Below are 22,694 nucleotides of genomic sequence, written 5' to 3'. Positions count from 1 at the left end.
TGAAAATATAGATGCAGCAGCATTCTTTAAGATACTAATGTTCTTTACAGAGACGGGAGAAATGCAACCATCCCTGGTACCTGAATACAGGGGGTGCACAGGGCCTATGTAGGTTATTCCCTCCATTATATGTGCACAAGGAAGGTAAATTCCGTCTCCTTCAATCCTTCACACACACTTCCACAGACTGCACTACCATCCAGTCTGACAAACCAAACTCAAAAGCACTAACATTCCGTTGGAGTGTATCTCAGAGGCAGCATGCCTGCCCAACATGTGTAAGGCACTGTCTTGATTTCCAGCATGGCAGAAAAAGTAAATAAAAAGAATTCTAAGTAATTCTGTGAGCAACTTCAGGGCCCAAGAGCACAGCTCAGTCACAGATACCTGTGGAGTCAGGGTCCCCTGATCTCACTAGACCTTGCTCCAGTTTCACTACATGATTTGCACAAAGAAAGATCTTTGCCCTGGGGCTGTAGACATGGCTCAGGGGTTAAGCACACATCTTTAGCCCCAGTACTTGGAAGGCAGAGTCAGGAGGCAGATAGATCTCTGTGAGTTCAAGGCCAGCCTGGTCTACATTGTAAGTTTCAGACCAGCTGGAGCTATAGGGAGACCCTGTCTCAAAAAAGACAAACAAACAAATAAAAAAGAACTCACTTCTGAGCACATAGCTATTAGAAATAAATGTATTCATCTACGAGAAATATGCACAAAGGGGCTGGAGAGGGTTAAGAGCACTGGCTGCTCTTGTAAAGGACCCAGGTTCAGTTCCCAGCACCCACATGGTGGCTCACAACCATGCATAACTCCAGTTCCAGGGGATCCGACACCCTCTTTTCACTTCTGTGAGTACTGTAGCATGCAATGCACTTACGCACACGCAAAACACTAATACACATAAAATGAAAATAAATAATTTTAAAGACTTTTTTTGCCGTCTCCTCAATAAATGTGAAACAATACATGTAAAACAATTTTGTACACTAAGAATTATAAGTTGTATTGAAGTATTACTATTTAATACAGCAGAATCAACCATTTTTACTTTTCAGAAAACATCCCTTTGTTTCCACTGATAAAACCAATCAACCAAATAAACAAAAAACAAGTATTCCCATACTACATCTGAATAATGACACAAACTACCCAACTTTCAGCCTGTGTCTACCCAGGATAACCCTTTCTTACCATTTCGTCTTCTCTCAAATGCTCCCTTGCTCCAAAGCAGGGGTAGGTCCTGCATCTACATCTGTTAGTCTCAAAGCATCTTGTTTTATCACTTTCCTTGTGCTCTTCAGTCTTAATTATTCCATTTATCACATCTGGCCACTAGAATGCCAGCCCCCCAAGAAAAACCCCATGTGTTTTCTTCACCCTTGCACTGCTGGTCCCTGAGCCATGGGTGGATAGTAAATAGGCAGTGCACAGCATGACTATTCAAATAAATCAGTCCATTCAAGTACAGAATATAAGATTATCCAGAAATTAACCAACCTTCTGAAATTATGATGGATTCTTCTACGACATTATCTATTAAGAAAAAAAGCAACCATGTTACATTAGCTTATCTCCAGTCAGATCCTTAAGTAGATACTATCCACTCAGAAAGCTTGGGCTAAGCCTCGCCTTTTCTAGTATGGGTTGCCTTATGGAAAGACTCAGGAGTGTTTATACTATAATATCAACTTTAATTCTAAATTATTCAAAAGTTTAATCAAAGAGGCTAATACTTGCCCTGATGATAGAAAGTAAATATTCCATAAGTATGGAATACATACATGATTCTACATCCATTGATTCAACCAACCAAGGATCAAAATCATTCTGGAAAAAATACACACTTTTTCTTGTCATTATTCTCTACACAATGGAATGTAACAATAACTGATGCAACAATTAAATGGCATTCCAGTAGTAAGTAATCCAGGGATAATTTCAAGTACTGGGAAGAATATGCTCAGGTCACATGCAAATGCTATGCTAGTTTATACCAGGGCCCAGAACATCCTCAGATGCTGATTTTTGGGGCATCCTGGCATCAAGCTTGCTGCAGACACTATATTTGACAATACCCAATCACTTACTTGAAAAATCCTTTGTATTTATATTATTCTTTGTTTTACAAACTATGCAGTTAACACAGGCTTACAGAAAAAATTAAAAGCTCACCTGAAATTTCTACTCCTTCATTTTCTGAAGGTTCATATACTATGAAATAAACAGAAAAAATCATTTAGCATTGTGTAACAACACAAATGGACACTATTCTGTGGCTCCAGCATTATTTCATTTATATTTTAACCTCCATGCCTACTCACTACAAGTGTAGATTACAGAGTGGAGAGGAAGGAGTTTGGCCAAAAGGAGTGGAAACAGGATGGGTTCAAATTGAGCCTCTGGGAGCAATGAGCGAAGGCAGTTTCCTATGCTCCCCCGTCACTTGTGAACAAGAGTCAGTCACTGTGGTCACCCAGTGACACTGATTCTCTTTTGTCAGTTTTCTTCAGGACTGGGGTAAGAGCCACAACTCTACCTTGCAAATGATCCTAGATCCCAACTCTTACCATGCAGAGTCCCTAATTTGCATAGGGCCTGGTTCTCAGATGGTAACCTGGGGACAAATACCCCTGTTGCTATCCTCTTAGCACAGGTTGGCTAACAGACCTTTAGTTCACCATAGTAACCAGGGCCCAGTGCCCATCCCTGCTGCCATCTATTGACATCGGGCTTGGAGCTTCTGTGCTTTGCTGCAAAGGCTGTAGTCCTCCCCTAAACCCAGTAGCAGGCTGCTTCCTCAGTCAACTGACCTTTCAAAATCCTTTGAATGTTCTGGTACACTAAGAGAAAACCTTCAGTTTGTCTCAATGGTCATGAATCTATCCATTTTTGTATTCATTTAGTAAAGAGCAAATTTTGAGTTATCTACTTTTTTACACTCTATTCTTGGTATTGGAGTACAGTGACTTTGTTCTTTTGGTGACATTTAGAAGGGGCAAGGAGTACCAGTTTCCCCTGGCACTCAGCAGTCAACATCTAAACATGCATACCTCTATAGACCTCAGGAGCAAAAGCAGCCCTTTCTTTGACCAGCTACCCTTTGCCCTGCTCCTCCATTTCACAATCAGATTTCTTCAGAGGCATTTACTCCTCCCCTCAACCCACTCCCATCTGTCTTCTGGCCTGGCCAGTCCCTGAAAAGGATCCTGCTGAGATGGGTACTTCCAAGCCCTGGCTTTTGGATATCTTAGCAACAGGTCTTCCTCCAAACTCCTCACTACCCTCAGCCTTAAAGGAGCACAGCTATTTAGACTTTCCTTTGTCTTTCTCCATCTTCTTCATCTAATCCTTTTCTTATCAGGCTTTAGATATGTGCTCCCAGACATAGAAATTCCTCTCAACCCCACTCTCCTCACATTAGAGATCTTTTGAGTCTGGCTTCAATTAGCACATAGAAGTAAGAATGTCGGCAAGTGCAGTGATGAGTGTCTACACTGCAAGCTGAACACCATCAAATGACCTCATTCTCCCTTCCTGGATGGCTCAAAGCACCCTCACTACCAGCAAGTATGAAACTGCACTCCAGATCTGTCTCCTAGTCTCTCTTTCCTTAAAGGAAAAAGTGCCACCAGCCATCAGGGCAGCAGAGGGACACAGTTCATGGCACCTTAATCTTTCCCCATCTATACACACTCAGTAAACCCTGACGACTGTACCCTCTACTTAGTTCTCAGATGTATACACTACCCTCCATTTTCATAGCCACCACCCTGGATTAAACCACTATCAACTCCATCTAATCCATCCAGTGAAACACTGAGACCCCTGGACTACCAGACCATAGGAACATTTTTAGCACTTAGCTTACATGAGGCTCTCAGAAGCACCAGGCCCCACTGAATTGGCCAGTCCCTGAAAAAGATGCCCTTCCAGGAATTTGTCTTCATTGACTCCTCAAATGGCATAGATGTCACTGAGGGACAGGTCAGACTTGGATGACTGCCATCACCTAATCATCTCTCCATTATCTCCTTGTGTCTCTGTCTAGTCTGTGTTCTAGGTCGGACACATCAATCTATTCAGAATGCAAATATGCAGTGTCCCTGCCTGGCATCCTAAGGTGAAGACGAAGTCCTGGACCCTGCCTGTAGGTCTCCTATGGACGTGGATCATCTGCCACCTCAGCCACATCCCTCTTCCTCCTATGTTCACCCTAGACTCTCTAAGACAAACTACCAACCACACTCCCCTTCAGGTGCCTCATCTGTAAACCAAGCGACTGCCTGTATTACAGACTTGCCACATACCAAACTAATCTGGTTTTCACCAGCACCTGGCAACTAAAATTGAAAGCTGCACTGAAATCATTGGTTAATTCTTCCTCCTGCTAAAATATAAGGTCCATGAGAACACAGAACATGCATGGCCTTCATTACAGCTACTCTGTTAGTCTGCGTTGGACACAAAGAGGTAGCATATGGAAAAATAACTCATAGAGACAGTAAGACTGTACCACCGCTTCCCAGGTTTGTCCAATGTTGGTTTAATGGCTTCTGGGATATTTGTGATATATACAGACAGTACTTGTTATAGTTCTACCATGTCTTTGTCAGGATCTGGAGAACGTACATGCTGTCCTTCCACTGAACTGTGGTTCTGTCTCTTACTTGTAGCTTTGCTTATATGTGTTTGAAAAAGTTCATGTTCTATAATAAGATGACTCAAAGTATCCTACCAAAGCCAGTAACTCTTTACGTCAAGTCATATTCTTTGCTAATATTTTTAAAATATATTTATTATAATACTCTGTGTTCTTATTCTATTGCTGTGATAAATCATTCTAACCAAAAACAAGTTGGGGAGGAAAGTCATCTTACACTTCTAAGGCATAGTCCATCTTGAGAGAAGTCAGGTAGGGACTCAAGGCAGGTACCTGGGGTAGGAGCTGAAGCAGAACCTATGGAGAGCTCTGCTTACTAGCTTGTTTCCTTCCCCTGGTTTGCTCAGCTACTTTTCACTTTTCTTAATCAGGCCAGGAGCCCTGTCCAGGAATGGCACTACCCACAGTGGGCTGGGCCCTCCTATATCAATCAACAATTAAGAAAATACTCCAGAGACATGCCCATTGGCCATTTTGATGGAAGAAATTCCTCAATTCAGGTCCCTTCTTCTAAGTGATTCTAGTTTGTGTCAAGTTGTCAAAAACTAACCAGCACATTCTACGTGTGAAAAAATGTTGATATTTTACAATACCCTTTTAAGCATGGTATCCAACTTAACACTTGCTAAGATAATTTTAAATTCCTTTAGAGACAGTCTGCAAATTATATTCCAACCGTATCTTTTAAGACCATGATAATAACTGGTTGAATTAAGAAAAGAATCTCATATCTCATATCTAGAAATAATCTTTAACTTCTAACTTCCCATTTTCTCTTTCAAATTCAGGACTAAAAGTTTAAATGCTATCTCAGTGGTCATGTTCTTTAACTCTTTTTGTTTTTTCCTTTAAAAAAAGCACTGTACATATTGACAATGTCAGCTTGTCATTTATATCCCTTTAGAAACAGCCATTATGGATCATGAGCTCTGTGGGTTCTCAAACTTGAAACACATGTATAACAAAACTATCATACCAGATCCACACACAACCATTTCTAATTTTTTTTTCCAATTGTACTTTGCCAGCTCTCGAACCTACAAAACTCCTTGAAGTAGGGACCTGTGGTACACAGATCTGAACTTCAAACAGTGAAGCCATCTAGAACACAAAAAGTCCCCTACATCAAGATTAATCATAACTCATTTTCTCATTCATCGTCTTTCTACTCAACTTATACTCAGCTGACTTCTCTCTTTCCACAGTCATTTTCGAAGATAAATTAAAACAATAAATCACTGGCTCTGTTTCTTATTCATAAAACCTTAGGTAATTGGTTTGGCTTCCCCAAACCTTATTCTTCTTGCCCAGAAAGCAGGGAAAATATCATCTATTTCATGGAATTCAAGGAAACAATGCAAGTGCCTGGAGACAAGGGCAGTTAGTTGCGTAAATTCAGCCCTTTCCCCAAAAATGCAAAAGCTGCATATTGCTTTATGGTGGGGTTGAACTCGTGATCTTCCCCAATAGGACAAATTGCCACAGTGAGTCACCTTCAAGGGACTAATTATACTCTGACTAAAGAAGCTATTCATGCATATTTTAGTCAAAAGAGAAATTACAGAAAATAATGACATCAATAACTTATAATTGCAACTTCCAGAAAGTTTTAGGTGTTATTCGGGCAGTGGTAGAATCACAGACGTAGGTAAAAACTTCCTCAAGAGAATTCTTTCCAAATGGTTCCTCCTCTGGGTGTTTTAGATTATAGCTTGAACATAATTCTCTATACTTAAATATGTGTATGTTTTAAAACATGCAGTACCTTAAGGTTAAGAAGCATTTACAAACCTGGCTCATCATAGTCTTGGTATATTACTTCATCTGCAAAGAAAAAAAGAGAATTAAGAAAAAATACATAGTAAGCAAATCAGTAAAGTTGCTTAACTAAAGAAACAAATAGAAAATTTCCTTAATCTTAAACATAGATTTCTAATTAATGTCACAGTTAGTGATATGTGTCTCTCCTCAAAAACAAAAGAAAAGAAGCAATGAACAGGAAGGAAAAGTATTTCCAAGAAAAGTCCTCATATAAAATATAATTAGCATTAGGACTGAATGCCCTATTTTATCACCATGGGGTTGTCAGCAGGAGGTAAACCAGAAGCACATGGTATTCTTTGAATAAACTAATTTTGTTACAGGGACAAAAGACTTATTAAAATAGCTTGGCTTCTTTGAAAGAAAAACCACCAAATAAAAACAGTAACACTGAAGAGCCTTCAGCAACATTTAAAATGAATAGCAACGCTCATCTCATACCTTCTTCCTGATGCAGTCTGTCAACATCTTCTGCTGGTTCACTAGGATCTAAAAACAAAAAAAAATATATTATTTGCCAAACACACAAAATAAGCATTACAGATACCATATGAACAGATTAATTCTAACTTGCATATCTTGTGAGACAAATACTGTCATGGTTTAGACATAAATGTCCTCCCAGGCTCCTGAGTTGGGCTTGGGCCCCAGGCAGTGGTGCTACTGAAAGGTGATTAGATCACAAGGGTGATTGTCTCAGCAATGGATTAATCAATGAACTATGAGCTTAACGGGCTGTAAGAAGGCCAGCCTTATTGGAGGAAATAGGTCAGTGGGTCATGGGGAGGGGTCTGTTTTTAAAGGTTATACCTTGCCTTCCTCCAACAAGCTTTTTTGGTTCCTGGCCACCATGATGTGAGTTACCTCCTCTGCCATATGCCCCTGCTACATAATCCTCTGCTTTGCCTCAGGCCCAAAGCAATGGAGCCAGTAAACCCTAGACTGAAACACCTGATTCTAGGAACCAATATTAATCTTTTCTCCTTTTGAACCTACTATACATAGCACTCCCGGGTATATACCTGAGGAAAACTAAATTTGCATGCGGTAGGGACACCTGCATTCCCATGTTTACTGTAGTACTATTCACAATTACCAGATCATGGAATCAGTCTGGGTTTCCATCAACAAATGAGTAGATACAGACAATGTAATTTATACACATAAAATGGTGTTTTATAATGGATAGAACTGGAGATCATCATGGTAAGTGAACTAAGGAGGCTCAGTAGACAAATATCATGTTTTCTCATATGGAAACTATATTTTTTGAAAAAGAAGAGGAAGAAGAGAAGGAAGGAAGGAAAGGCAAGGCGAGAGGAGAGGGAAGGAGGACTATACAGGAAGATGAAGGGAATCAGAATGACAGGGGAGAAGCTAAGAGAGGTAGACAGTATGGGGGCCTACATTACAGAATGTACATGACATAAATGTACGAAAACATCACAGTGAATCCATTTTTTGTACAAATGATATATGCTAATAAAATTAAAATTGTCCTTTAAAAATTCTTTCTCTCAGCTATTTTGTCACAGCAATTAAAATGAATATATGCATGACTATTATCATTTGATAAAATGTAAGGTGCAAAGTTCCCCAATTTGCTATTTAGTTACAAAGATGGGAAAGAGAAAACTAGGGTTTTAACTCTATGATTCTAAGACAACACAATCTCTCTTCCATTTCCAGTATTCCCCATACAAAGAAAAAAAAAATCACAATGGTGGTTTGAAAAAGGCACACCTCATTTACCTTGTAATTATACAATATGCAGAAATTTTCTACAAACATCTGGGCAATAAAAATGGCTGTAAGAATCATGGTATGACCTCTGTGTTAAGTCAGAATGAATTGTTTATCCTGACTTGAGACCTCCTTAGCCACAGCCTCCAACAGAAACATTTATTGATAATTTTACTATTTACAAACCTGGATTTTCGTGGTCATACATAACCTCTTCCACATCATGTGTATGGTCCTGTGGCACTATGAATTAGGACAGAGGAAATAAAATGTCTCAAATCATGATTATACAGGTTACCTGAAATTAGAGGCACAAATTCTAAGAAATGATAGAAATGTGAGATCAAATTGCAGTAATGATCTACCACTTTCACTCACAGAACCAAGAGGTATGAATTGTACTTAATGCCAAATACAAGCATAAGGTAGTTTCTATAATCAATCTACGCAATCTACACACAAAACAGTAGGGCCATAGTCTCATGTGGCATATGCAAATTCAAATAGTGAGCAAATAAAAAAACACAGAGGTGGGTCCTGCTCTTACCACAAAGAGCGCCCTCCACAGAGAAGCCTGCATGAGCACACAATGCCCAGTCCTTACCTGGACTGATGCCCAAGTACTCCACATGGTGTCTCTCCAAGATTGGACATAATTCTAACAATTCCAGTGTTTTACAGATCCACAGCACTAAAGCAATGCAGGCCAGTCAACACAATCACCAGGGACTCAAACTCAGAAGTCATTGGCTCTGACACTTGAATAGAAAAGATGAACTCATCTCCCACATGTCCATGCTTTTTGAGGGCACGTGACATACAAGAAACGTGATGGTAATCTTTCACTAACTTTGTAATTTAAGGCTACAAAATATTCAATTTCATTGTTTTGTTTTTCTGAATTGTTCTCACATTCTTTTATCTATTTTGTTTGGTTTTATCTTATTTTAAGACAGGTCTTATTCTGTAGTCCAGGCTGGCTTCAAACTCATAGCAATTCTGCTATTTCAGCCTCCAAGATGCTGGGATGACAGGTATGAGGCACCATGTCCAGCTTGTTTTTTGTTCTTTTTTTTTTTTTTTTCTCTAGACAATATCTCATTATGTAGTTTACAGGGGTTGAACTCAATCTTCCTGCCTCCTCCTCTTCAAATGGAGACCACCAAAACCAAATCCAGCTTCACTGTATCTTTTATTGCTATTTTTTGAGACCAGTTGTCCCTGTAGCCATAGCCTACAATTGCTATGTAGACCAGGATACCTCAGTCTCACGGAGATCTGCCTGCCTCTGTCTCCCAAGTACTAGGATTAAAGGTGTGCATCACTGGTCCCAGCCCCACTGTATTTTTTTATAGTAATCCTACTAATGGGGTTCTGACTCTGAAAATATGCTTCAAAACAAAAATTTCATTCAAAAAATATACATGAGATATATTAACATTATTATCTATGTCATGTGATATAAATAATTTAAAAATATTAGTAATAGTTAATATTTCATGTATATTATGATGCTGTTAAAGGAGATTCATTCAAATTCACAAAGAATAACAAAATCTCACCGGTCTCTTCCACATGGTAACTATCCTCAGTTTCTGAAAAAAACATTGGATTGTGGTTACTACTCTCATACACGGTATCTGTATTCGCCGTATGTCTACTTTGAATCATAATTCGGTAACAGTGAAAAAAACTGACAAGTCTGTAATTGCAATATTCTGGGTCTAGGGATCAAAGAGCAAAGCTCTTTGATAAGGGTAGGTTCTAGCTTCTCCTTCCCCAATTCATGCAGAAGGCACTTTTTCAATAAAAGAATGTATGAAGCCTGGCTTGAAAGCACAGTTCTGTGAGACATCTGAAGGAACAGGTCCTCAAGACTTTGGGTTCACTCTTGGCCTTAAAATGAATACTAACTGTCAGGCTATTCTTTATTCAGGCATAACTGAAATGTGGCTTAGACAATTTCATATATAAAATGTGCTTTGATCATGTTTCCCCTTCATCACCTTCTCTGAGCTCCCTTCCATTCCCTGTGGGACCCCGTCTTCTCAACAAATCTCCTTCCTACTCTGACATTCTCTTTTTTTATGACTCAATACAGAAGGTGCAAAATATTTTTAATCTCTAAAGACTTTCAACAATGTTAAAACTTTACGGCTCTAACTGAATCTATTTCTATTAAAGATAATATATTAGAAAATAAGATTTCTTCAACTTACAAACTTCTTAGAAGTGTTTCTTCCTATCTTGATCCTACTAACCTTAACGATAGCAAACCCTTCCTGTTTCTGATGTGGGCATATTAACTACAGTATGTCACATATGCAGCACCTTGATACAAAATGCTGAGCCACTGCTGAGTCATCTTGGCCAAAGACAAGAAGGAGAGTGTGACACCATGAAAAAGCAGACATAATAAGCATTTTTACTCAGTAATTAGAAATGCTGTTTCCATAGAAATGGTGACACAAATCCTAAGTGAAGCTCTAAGCTGTAAGGTGTGTCCATAAAAACCTACCCTTAATGTATAATGCTGCTGAAATTAGATATATGTTCAAAAGCACTTTAGTTTGCACTACACAAATTTCTGACAATTAGTGTGGCCACCAGTCCATCACTGATAATACTCTTGTGGAAAGTCCCTCTCCTGCTCTAAGTATAGGATGAAAGCTTTTGGTAACACACATAAATTAGGAGTTGTGTACTTCTAAAGTAATTTCCCAGTAGCTTATAAATAGTGAAAAGTAGACAAGCTTTACTTTTCTGTGACTTGTATGCTTTAAGAAAAAGTTTGCAACCCTTTACTAGATATCTTATGCAGGGCTTTGTAAATAAAGGTTCACAGAAACGCAGCCCTATTTACCCATTGGATATTGTAGATGGCTGTCTTTGTACAGCAATAGCAGTCAAGCAATCGCAGTAGCAGCTGAGTATTCCAAAGTCTAAAATGCTTGCTACCCAGCTGATACAGAAAAAGCCTGCAGTGTGCTATAGAGGCTATGGACTGTGTGCTACCCAGTGTAGTGACAGAGTGGGTGTCAGAATAGGAGCCAAGGATACACAATACCTACAGTTTATCAGCTGCCTAAACTTCGTATTATACATGGCACCCTATGTGGAGCACTACAGGAAAAGGCATTTGCTGAAAGCACCATTCTTACTGTTGTAAATGTTTATATATTGTGAATTTTCTTCAGGCCTTGAAGCAAATCGGGATATTATTTTATTTCAGAGAAACACCCCCTTAATTTGAACCAATAAGCTTCATTCTCCAAAAATTCAGATAAGAGTCAAGTATTAGTCTTAAAGGAATTTTGGAGCATTCCAATAATTATAAACTAAACTAGTTTACAGCAAATGCATTCTACCTTCATGAAATGTCCCAGATTCTGTGACCTCAGGCCCATCATCTCCACCAGGTGCTGCAAGGAAGTCATCATCCTCTGGTTGTGGTTCTCCTGCTGGTCCGTCTGCTTCTAACCTCAGGTCTTCACCTTGAACAAGGATGAACAATGAATAAGGTGGAGGGCTCATGGGCAGCAGCCAGCACTGACAGAGGCTCCTGTGCAGCTGTCGCTGCACCCTCTAAAGCTCCTTTCTCATTCTGGCCAGTGCCAGTCTGCATGAGAGCAGCGACAGGTCACCTCTCATTACAGTATGAATTCATGGAGGACAGGCATCTCAAAGTATTGTTTATAAACACTACTCAGCACATAGGACCATGTTCAGCCATAGGGGGTGCTCAATAAATATTTAATGAATAAATGAGTTAGTAATTATTAATATGTATCTATTGATTTCCAAGGCAGAGAAAAGGTCAGACCAAAACCTTTTACTGAGAATTGACAACAAATTCCACATAGAACTATAACTGGGAACTCAAATTTTCTAATGTGGAAAGCAGCTGGCCATCTACAAAATCATATGGCAAAGTCATTAAGCAAAGTATAGAAAGGAAGAGCAATCAGCACGGGGGTGGGGTTGGGCAGCACCTGTGAGACTGACTGGGAAGGAAACAAGCCTTCTGCACTAGACATGGATGCAGTCTGAGCCACCCACAGCACACCCAAATGAAGCAGTATTTGTGTGCGGTTGGGTACAGATCAGAGTTCAGACAAGTCACTCTGACATCTACAGGAGTGGCAGCACATAAATGATGTTCAAAGCCATGGACCAGCCATGTAATTGTCTAAGTAGAAACTCTTTCTAAAGACAGAACAGGACCAAGAGGGCTGAAGCAGGGAACCGGGTTCTAGACTGGATACTTTCCTTTCACCTGCCTAAGCAACTGAGCAAAAACGCCTGCTGCACCTTTGCACTTCTCACCACCCCTATTTTTATAGTACTGAGTTTCACAAACCATCTTGACTCACCGCTCTCTTTGAGTCCTAGTTACTTTCTATTGCTGTGATAAAACACTGACCAAAACCAACCTGGGGAGAAAGGGATTTATTTGGCCATCATCAAGGGAAAGCAAGGCAGGAACTCAGGGCAGGAACCTGGAGCATGGCCCATGGAGGAAAGCTGCTTACTGGCTTGCTCCCCTGGCCTATACTCAGCCTGTTTCCTTATTCAACACAGGACCACCTACCCACACCGCCCACAGTAAGCTGGACCCTCCCACATCACTCAACAAACAAGAAAATGTCCCACAGACATGGCCACAGGCCAGTCCAGTGGAGGAAATTCCTCAATTGAGGTTCCCTCTACCCAGATGTGTCAAGTTTACAACTGAAGCTATCCAGGACACCTCATATACACCTTCAGGCTGTAGGCAGAATGCTCTATACTCCTAAACATCTTCCAGAAGCACTGATTCCTCTTTGAATCTTGTATTTTCCTCTTCTTTTTTAAAAAAATAACTTATTTTTATTTTGTGTGTATGAGTGTACTGACTGCATGTATGTAAGTTTACCCATGCCATGTAATGTCTATGGAGGTCAGAAGAGAGCATCAGATTCCTCTGGAACTGGAGTTACAGATGGTTGTTAGCCACCATGTGGGTGCTGGGAACTGAACCCAGGTCCCCTCCAAGAGCAGCCAGTGCTCGTAACCACTGAGCCATCTCTCCAGCCCCTCCTTTCCTCTTGCTACTCTCCACCTATTCATCCTCACATGCCAGCCACTCTGAACTACTTTCACTCTTGCCCCTGGGCTTCCACATACACTGTGCTTACAACAATGATTGAGTGAAGGAGCAGGAAACCCCTTGCCACCTAAAATATCTAGTAAGCCCACAGCATATCCTGTGTTTCATCATAGTAGCTCTTACCTCATGACACTGAAGTCACAAATTAGACTGCATCCTTCCTTGTGTTAGGGTCTGGGGAAGGAGGCATAGGCAGCCTGTGCATGCTCTTATGAGAAGATAACATACACAAGTGATGTGGCTGCTTCGGCTGTAAAGAACTATGATAAGAGACTCGGGCTCCACATTCCCAAGCTGCCATCAGCAACATCCAGATGAAATGATGTTAGACACTATTTTTATAAGACAATTTCTTATCCCTTCACAACCCCTCCATAAGTTATATCTTGGGGTCATACTTTCTGTTTTGATCAAGGGATGACTCTAGAAATTACATAAATAAAGACTGGAACACTAGTTGCTGGATTATCATCTAATATTCTTTACACAGAACTCACCATGGCAAGCTTTAGAGCTAAGTGCTAGGACAGTGCCTCGTAGTTTCCTGGGGAGGTAACACACCTTCATCTTCTTTGGTAATATGACCTATATAATTAAATAAATTCTCCTGTTTTGCTTGGGGAACCAGACAGACATGAAGTACAATCTAAGAGTGAAGGATTTCTCTGGAGGGCTGAAGACCACTCCTGTGGGTTGAACACCACTCCTGAAGGCAGACAATTGTTCCTGAAGGATTGCTCCTGAGGGTGGGGAATCTCTCCTCAGGATGGAGAACTGTGCCTGAGGGTAGATAGTCCTTCAAGAGAAGCTGTCACAGATCAGTGGCCCATGTTGCTCACTCTACTGTCACTCTCTTGAGTTATTTATGCTCCTTTATTCCTATTTTTTAATGTGTTCAATAAATTCACAATGAGGTGAAATAGTTGTTCTCTAAGTACTTAGAAGATAAAGAAACTAATCCAAATATTCAAATAACATTTAAATGTTAAAATAGTATCTAAGTAAGTTTATATCCACATTATTTTAGTTACTAATGTAAAAACAGACTTTAATTCGTACCATGTTCTATGTGTACCGATTCATGGAGAAGGGACTGAATTTGTTCTTTCACTTCATCTTCAATATTCTGGGGTTCTAAAATAATTACAAAACATAACAAAGTAAAAAATATTCAACATTAGTAAGAAATTCCAACTCTCAACTATGGCATTTTCATGTATTTATTAAAATGACAACATTGGGCTAGGACACCACACATCTTTTTCATATCCATTTGTCACTTTCCCCCTGCTAGAAAACAGTAGATATGAACCTGGTTTATTTGATGTAAATAGTAGTGCAAATATAAATATTAAAGGATTTTTCAATAAGGCTTTTAAAGAAAAAACTAATTTGGGGGCTAGAGAGATGGCTCAGCGGTTAAAAGCACTGACTGTTCTTGCAGAGGACACAGGTTTGATTCCCAGCACCCACATGGCAGCTAACAACCATCCATAACTCCAGTTCCAGGGGATCTGGCGCCTTCTTCTGGCCTCCACAGGCATCACATGACATGGGTGCATATACACACATGCAGGCAATATACTCATACATATAAAATACATACACATAAAATAAAAATATTTTTAAAAAAGAAAAAACTGATTTGAGTAGTTTTTCTTTTAAGAAAATGTCTAAGAGCAAAAGCTTTTCAGTTTCTAATGAATAAAATTTCCATTAGTGTTAGAAGTAATGACAAACCTCTGGAAGATAAAAGTCAATATATATTAAATTATGTGGTCAACCGCTGTACTACTGACAGTCAGGAGAAAGAGCGTTCTCTGAAGTGAGGACCCCCAGTGCCTAGGGCTGGCCAAGCACTCAAGTCTGGAAGATGAGTCATAAGCCTGCATAATGACTAACATCCTTTCAGCTCTGGAGAAAGACATCTGACAGCCAGATCCCCAGATTCAAATAATGTGACTTACAAAGTCAACATTAATGACAGCATTCCAACAACACTGCAGTGGCTGTCAGACTATGAGATGTACGCCAACATCACAACAAATATGCCATTGTTACATGACACTGTTACCAAGCTGCTGACAGAATCTGCTCAGTGAGTAATGGTCCTGCTAGACTTCATCTGGGATTATCAGAGCTGCCTGTGAAATAATGTCAATGACAGTAGTTATGTCAGAGGGCTGATCTTCAGTGACAAAGACAAAATAAACTTGAAGTTCAGGCCCAGAAAAAGTTTAACACAGCATCTATTATGCTAATGATTTGATAAAATTTCATCTAAAGTATAAAAATGTTCCAGTTTTATAGATATTTACACTTCATAAGTTGCCCTTCTATGTATTTGGATACAACATTAGATGTCCCAACCTCTATTCTTCCTCAGTCTCCTGGTGTCTGTGACAGTTTCCTCACTGGGTCTTGTTTGACAACTGCTGAGAGAAGCAGCCAATGAGAACTCAAGACATTCCAGCCCTGAAGTGGAATATGCTGTGCTCCTCTGCTTAACCCTTTACCATTCCTTGGTCCTAGAACTGAAAAGCGGCTCCATGGAGTAAGAACTACACAAAGCGGCCCTCCCACACTGTTTCAGAGCCATCTGCTACCAGAACTGGTTTGGAAATTCATAAGCACTCCATGGCCCTGCTTTTCTGTTTCTAAGAGTGAGCAGAGGCAGAAGTCAGACCACAATGGATTAAAAAATGAACAAAAACAAAAACCAGCAAAAAGGCAACTCCACATAGAGTTCTTTCAGAGGTCTGGCTACTATAGTGAAAAGAGGGATTAGATGGAAGATAAGGGTTAGGAGGGGATTAAGGGCTTTATTTTATTGTATTTTTATGAGAGTTGTGTAGGTGCAACAAGTGGAGAAGAGAGCCAAAATCTCAGAAAGAGAAAGGCTGAGACAGCAACACACAAACCAAAAAAAGACACTGGCAAGAAGTTGAGAAGGATGGGGCTAATAATAAACCAGTGAGTTCTGGGAATTCTCAATCATTTGCAGAGTCGAGTTAATAACAAAAGGGAAGTCTGGAAAGCATGTAGCTCATTTCAGATGCAGTCCTAGCTTAGACAAGTGGATTTTTAAATTGTGAACTTACTTGGTACAAAGTAAAATAAATCCAAACATTTAAATTAAAAGTTAAGAAAAAAAAAAAGACACTACTGGGGGATGGAAAGACAGCTCAGTGGCCAAAGAGCACTGGATGCTCTTGCAGAGGACCCAGGTTTGGTTCCCAGCACCCACATGGCAGCTAATAACCATCCGCAACTCCAGTTCCAGGGGACCTGATGCCCTCTTCTGGCCTCCACAGGCACTGCATACATGTGGGTCACTTACATACATGCAGACAACACACTCACATACATAAAAAATAAGATTTAAAAAAATCACTACTGACTCTGGAGCTATGGCATTAATGGTACCAATTCCATAGAACTGGTAAAAGACAATAAATTCTCCTAGGACTCTTCAATGAACAAATAATAAAACTTAGGATGATACATTGTTCTTAAACAGAAAGGGAAGAAAATCAAATAGTATTCATCAGCACAGTTTGAAGCAGTGTTTCCAGTCAACATGTGTCATATCCAACACTTCCAGTAGGTGGCAGAATGAAACCAATTTTCTTGTACTTCAAGTACTCCATGAAAGAAATATGTACATAAACTATATAGTATTTTATAAGTGTTCTATCACAAGCAGGAAATGATGGTGATGTGTTAAAAGTTCATGTACTAATGTACTAAAATACCTATGGGTCAAACTCCCTTTATGGAAATAATGAGCTAATCTATGAATTCACACATGACCAAGAGGTATGATATAGACCCAGAGGCCTTGATATAGACTCATATGAAAAGAATAGGGACTTTGCTGGTTCTGCTGGATTCACTGATGCAGCAAATGACCAGGCTGTGTAGACTTTGTATCCATTTTTACTTCCAATGTAACATGGTATGAGAGTGCTGGAATCAGAAAGGGCACGTTTGACTCCTGCTTTTCCCAACTGCACGATCGTAGGCAATGAACAATTGTTTGTGCCTAAGAATCTTGATTGCAAAAATTAAAAGTACAGCTACCAGGTGTGGTGGTACAGAGCTTTAACCCAGCACTTGGGAAGCAGAGGTGAGCTGAACTCTGTCAGTGCAAGGCCACCCTGGTCTACATAGAGAGTTCTAGGATAGCCAGGGCTACATAGTAAGACCCTGACTCAAAACAAAAATAAACTTAACTATCCCATGTGAAATTTTACTACAAAAATTGTCTATCATAAAATTTCAGAAAAGAAATAGCAACTCATCCTATAAACAATGTGAACTGGGTGAGATAAGATTGTGTAACTGCAGGGACCTTTGGGGCCAGGCACACCTTGAAGAATCTTCCAGAACACTTACCTGCCCCCTCAGGAGTCTGCTCCTCCAGCTGGGAGTGTGGTTCAGTCTTGTCCCGTGGGAATGTCCACTCTGAAGCAGATCTTTCTTTAAATCCTGCATTTTTTTTTTTATTCACAATGTTAACTTAAACTTATTAAAAGTCATTTTCACATACTAAATCAGGAAAAACACACTTTCAAGCATTTGCTTGAGGGTACAATACTGGGCACAATACTGTGCATGCTCCTGAAAGAAGCCGACTCTTCCACCTCATGTGGGTCTGTAATATCCCCAAGATTTTTATTTTAAAAATAAGCAATGCATGAATATTTACAATATTATGTCTAAGCCTGTTAAAAGTTGAGTGTGGTTACAAGCTTCTTTGGGGTTTGTTAAGTGAATAATTACTTTCTAAGCTCAAAGGTCAGAATTCAGAAAAAAGACAACTCAAGATGCTCTTAAATTTCAGGGATGTGTGTGCACTTTAGATTTTAATTTGTGTGAAACTATTCTGGAAAAACTACAAATTGTTAAAAATACATCATCTATAACTCAGTATTTGTAATTTTCTCAAGGTATCACCTGTAAGCAAGCATATTATGGTTTTGGAGCTAAAAAGCATCAAAAAGTCCTGTTTTAAATAAAAGTAAGGAAAATGAGGCTGGAAAGATGGCTCAATGGTTAAGAACGCTGGTTGCTCTTGCAGAAGACCCAGTTTCAAATCCAAGCACCCACATGGCAGCTAACAGCTGCCATAACTCCAGTTCCAGGGGGATCCAAGGCCCTCTCTGGCCTCTGTGGGCATTACACAACACAAATGCACTTATATACATGCAGGCAATACACACATACACATAAAAATAATTTTTTTTAAAAATGGAAAATAAAGCATAAGGCTAAATTAACAGGAAAACTTATTTTAAAGTCAACACAAATATTACATTAGATCTTTGATATTTTACATGTGGAACATTAAGATAAATCCTTAAATATAACTTCAGAAAAGGGGGTCCAAGAGTCAGTACAGCCCGCCTACCCTGGCTAAGAATCTTGAACCAATTGTGGCTTTGGGGGAGCTGCATTCACAGGAGCCTTCAGTGAAAGGGTCAAGGCAGTGCTGGGCACTCTGCTAATCTTCTGCACCTTTGTGCAGCTCTTGAGGTACCTACATTACTGTAAGTGTAATTCGGTGGTTTTTACTTTTTCACTCTGCATTTTCTCTTACTCTCTTTTCTGTATCTCTTCTTTTTTCTCTCAATGACAAAAATGTACTGCCAGGTGCCTCTTCTGAAATCCTCCAGAGAAGCTGAGAAAGGGATGGACAGGACTCGCCACATCCCTTCTCATTCCCAACACTATGACCACACAGACCATCACACAGTAACAAAAACACCAGCACACACAGATGTGTTCTACACTTCACTATAAATCTAGCTACAAAACTGATACTGAATCTCTGTCACTGGCTCACTTTCTGGGAGCATGGGATAGGAATGAAGACCTTTTAAAACATATCAGACTTCTATTTAAAATATATGGATGAAACCTCTCTGCTCTTTCTCATTGAAATAATCCATCCTTACATTTCTCAACTGTCAGTAGGACAAGTATAGAACCATCCATTCACAAGTTGTGCTGTCAGTGACAAAAAACTTAAGAATCCATAGCATCATGGAATTTGTCTTTGTACTCTAATTAAGCTAACATTGAGCAACAGCAATTGCTAAGAAAACAGTTGCTGAAGGGCTAGGACATGCAGTAATGCCCACTAGTCAATGACTGCCAAGGCTCTCTGCAGGCCCAGGGCTCCTTAGCTGCACCTGGTTGGCACAGGGCTGGAGGGAGAAAAAGGGATTCACATTAGTCTTGCTGCTACTATTTACCAGTGGTCCCTCTCTACCATGATGGCCACCATTTCTATTTTATGGGTCTAGCTTGCATGGGGCAGTACCAGTTTATGCCTAGTATCCTGGAATAATTACTATATTCTCAGAAGTATCTCAGCATGGATGAAAACATTGCAGTGTCATCCTTTGCCCACACGGTTTGCTTTCAAACCATGCTCTGTGGGTGCACTGAGCAAAGAAACAGCCCCCATCACATGTTAGATTTGATGGTCTGAAACTCCATTCTTAGAAGTGAAGAAGTCCATTTCGTTTCAAGGAGGAATTCTAGTGCTAAAAGTATTTGAAATCCACTAGTATAACCATTATCAGACACATACACAAAGAGCTAGCTTTCTGTAATCCAACTAGCAGTTTTTTGCCTTTAAAATTTAAAGGATAGAAAACCACAGCCATAACAGGAGGAAGGAAAGCATCTAGGAAGAGAAATGCTGCACTCTCTAAAGCAGCACTGAATACTATATCTACTAACAGCTGGTCATTGACATTTCCAGAGGTGAAACCAGTATAAAAATAAACGTTATTATAATCTTCAAAAACACTGAAGGTCCTATTAACACATCTCCTTCCCTGGGCGCCTATAAACTTTTAAAGTTTAATGAAAACAGTCCAGACTAAAATTCCATCTGGAGGAATTGGCCCTGTAAGCTGTTACTCTCCCCTCAAGCTGTCTGCCACCTACTTTTTTGCTTCACAAACTTTGAGACAAGAAGTAAATAAAACTTAGAGGAGAAACATAAATAACATGTGAAATTAACTTAGAGTCAAAGCAAAGGTCTTGTGGCTCGATTTATTAAGTACAGTGGTGAGACTGAAATATTCAAAATTATATTATAAAATGGAGTGTGTCCATTTTCTGGTCACTGAGGCTGAATAGAATGAAACTACAATTCGCAGTGACTTGAGCTAGATTTATTATCCAACTTAAGAAGAGCAGAGGCAGGCTGGCTTGCTCACAGCCCTGGCCTCAAACCCAGCCAGTAGCCACAGCTTCCAGTTGCAAGCCTCTTCCAGACAAGATGTCCAAAAGCAAAAGCATCACTTCCTGGTCTGCTTCTTTCTCTGTCTTGAGGGAAATCTTCCCAGGATGCTGCAACTCCACTGCAGCTGCTCACAGTCCCCCACAATGGCCAGAGATGATTGCAAAAATAAGCCAATTTCCTCACAACCCACCTTGATTTTAGTTCTGTAGAGTCATCAAACAAGTTAGGACATTTTTTTAAATTTACACTTACCAATAATTGTTTCTCTTATTTTAATTCAAAATGCAAGAAGCCATAAACAGCAAATGAATTTGGCATCTGAAACAGTCGTAGCGTCCTTGACCACTGAACAGTTTCCCTGGGCCCATTATTAGTTTGCTTCACTCACTGCAACCCAGTCACACCTGACCAGAACAAGAATGAAACAATTTTCTTCTTCCCAGAAATATGCAATAGTGGTACATTTAGTAAACTGCACAGGTTCATTTATTCAGTTAATATTAATACAAAGTTCTGTTCTGTAGTAAATGACCACCATGTAGGGTACACGAGGGCCAATGTAAGGAAGAGCTCTTTTACAGTGAATGGAAGAGATAACGGCTCAGCAATCACATCACAACAGATTTCTAAAGTCAATCAGGAATAGAGCCAACAGTGTATACTGCAATCCTCCACACAAAGGACACATCAAGCACAACTCCTCAACTAGGAACTGCTTGTGTAAACCAGTGGGGCAGGACAGTTAGACAGGGTGCAAGCATCACAAATGTTCCAGGACACTGGATCACTCTGAGTGAAGATGGACAGTCTTCCTAAGATTATATCCATAGAGGATTACATGTAGGAACTCCACAGATACCAAACCCCCAAAACACTCAATGTCCCTTATATAAACTGGCACATTACTTACAATTGCCTATGATATCCCCCAGCACACATTCCAACATCTCTAGGCTACTTACCATACCTAACACAATGGAAATGCTATGTAGTTATCAGACTGAATTGTTTAGGAAATGATGACAAGAAAAAAAGTCTGTACAAATGCAAATTGTTTTTTGCAAATATTTTTCAATCCACAGTTGGGGTCTGCACAATCTGTGGATGCAGAACCTGTAGATGAAGAACTGCTAACCTAGGCTAACTGCATATGCAAACTGCTCCCTCTGAATTCTGGGAATGTTATGTGCTATTTTGTATCATAGTATTTCATACACCTGTCCCGTAAAAAGCTAAGACTTACTTTTTCTAAGGATGAATCAGTCTTTAGTTTACTAATCCCATGGTGTAGACTGATGAAAATTTTGATCTTACCCCTCCAGGTTCTTCTAGGTACTGTTACTTGTGAAGAGTCAGTGCCAGGACAGCTGCTCCACAGGTATATAGTCTAACAATATAAATCAACACATCCTAAGAAAAAGGCTAACAAGCACCTGAAACCTGAAAATTATTCTGGGATTTCAATATACCAGAAAACACATACATACTAACCAACTACACTAAGCTTTCTTCTTGTTCTTGGCTTGTATAATCACTGAACACAGAGACTTTAGTAAACACACTAACCGTTCAAAGCTAATCAAGATTCAGAACTATGAAATGCCCTTGATAATACAAGGTCTCTTACACAAAAGGAACATAGCAGGATTCAAGATAGACAGATTTCAGAAAGGGCACAATGTATACCACAAAACAAATGCTGATAAAAAGGTTCCTAACAGTCTGGATTCAGGACCAACAAACAGGCTTCACAAGCTTGTACAAAGTGGACGCACTGTAACACTGTGAAAAACAGTTAAAAGACTAAAGAAAGTGCAACCAGCCCCAGTGGGTGAGCACTGGCACCCAAATCAAGAGGGGTGTGTTTGGATCTCACACTAGCCACCACTAGCCTTTGGTTTCTACTAACAGAGAAAGGGGAAAAAACAGTACCCCTTAAAACCATCTTAAAGCCTGGGATCATTTAAATCCAGTAAAACCGTATTTACTGCACCAACTTTTCATTGATATGAAACAAATTTCCTGCCTCTCTCCTTGCACACATACATTCAGCAATA

At 39.8% G+C, this 22,694-nt stretch overlaps 1 protein-coding gene across 5 annotated transcripts in view; it reads right to left on the bottom strand.

Moving 5' to 3' along the window:
• Positions 1 to 22,694, bottom strand: part of Asph (aspartate beta-hydroxylase) — a 251,777-nt gene that overhangs the window by 160,698 nt on the left and 68,385 nt on the right. For 2 of the 5 annotated variants that reach the window (XM_029565627.1, XM_029565629.1), the window contains 9 exons: positions 17,772 to 17,864; positions 14,433 to 14,507; positions 11,593 to 11,718; positions 9,787 to 9,819; positions 8,411 to 8,467; positions 6,923 to 6,970; positions 6,452 to 6,484; positions 2,173 to 2,211; positions 1,498 to 1,533 (listed from right to left, as the gene is read on the bottom strand). In XM_029565627.1, the coding sequence (XP_029421487.1) occupies positions 1,498 to 1,533; positions 2,173 to 2,211; positions 6,452 to 6,484; positions 6,923 to 6,970; positions 8,411 to 8,467; positions 9,787 to 9,819; positions 11,593 to 11,718; positions 14,433 to 14,507; positions 17,772 to 17,864 (540 nt within the window). The remainder of the gene's footprint in view (positions 1 to 1,497; positions 1,534 to 2,172; positions 2,212 to 6,451; positions 6,485 to 6,922; positions 6,971 to 8,410; positions 8,468 to 9,786; positions 9,820 to 11,592; positions 11,719 to 14,432; positions 14,508 to 17,771; positions 17,865 to 22,694) is intronic. The other 3 variants (XM_029565630.1, XM_029565631.1, XM_029565628.1) reach the window with 2 other exon arrangements.

Source organism: Nannospalax galili, unplaced genomic scaffold, assembly GCF_000622305.1.
Source record: "Nannospalax galili isolate Female #2095 unplaced genomic scaffold, S.galili_v1.0 scaffold397, whole genome shotgun sequence".
Classification (NCBI taxonomy): domain Eukaryota; kingdom Metazoa; phylum Chordata; class Mammalia; order Rodentia; family Spalacidae; genus Nannospalax; species Nannospalax galili.
This window is presented reverse-complemented; position numbering and strand designations above follow the sequence as displayed.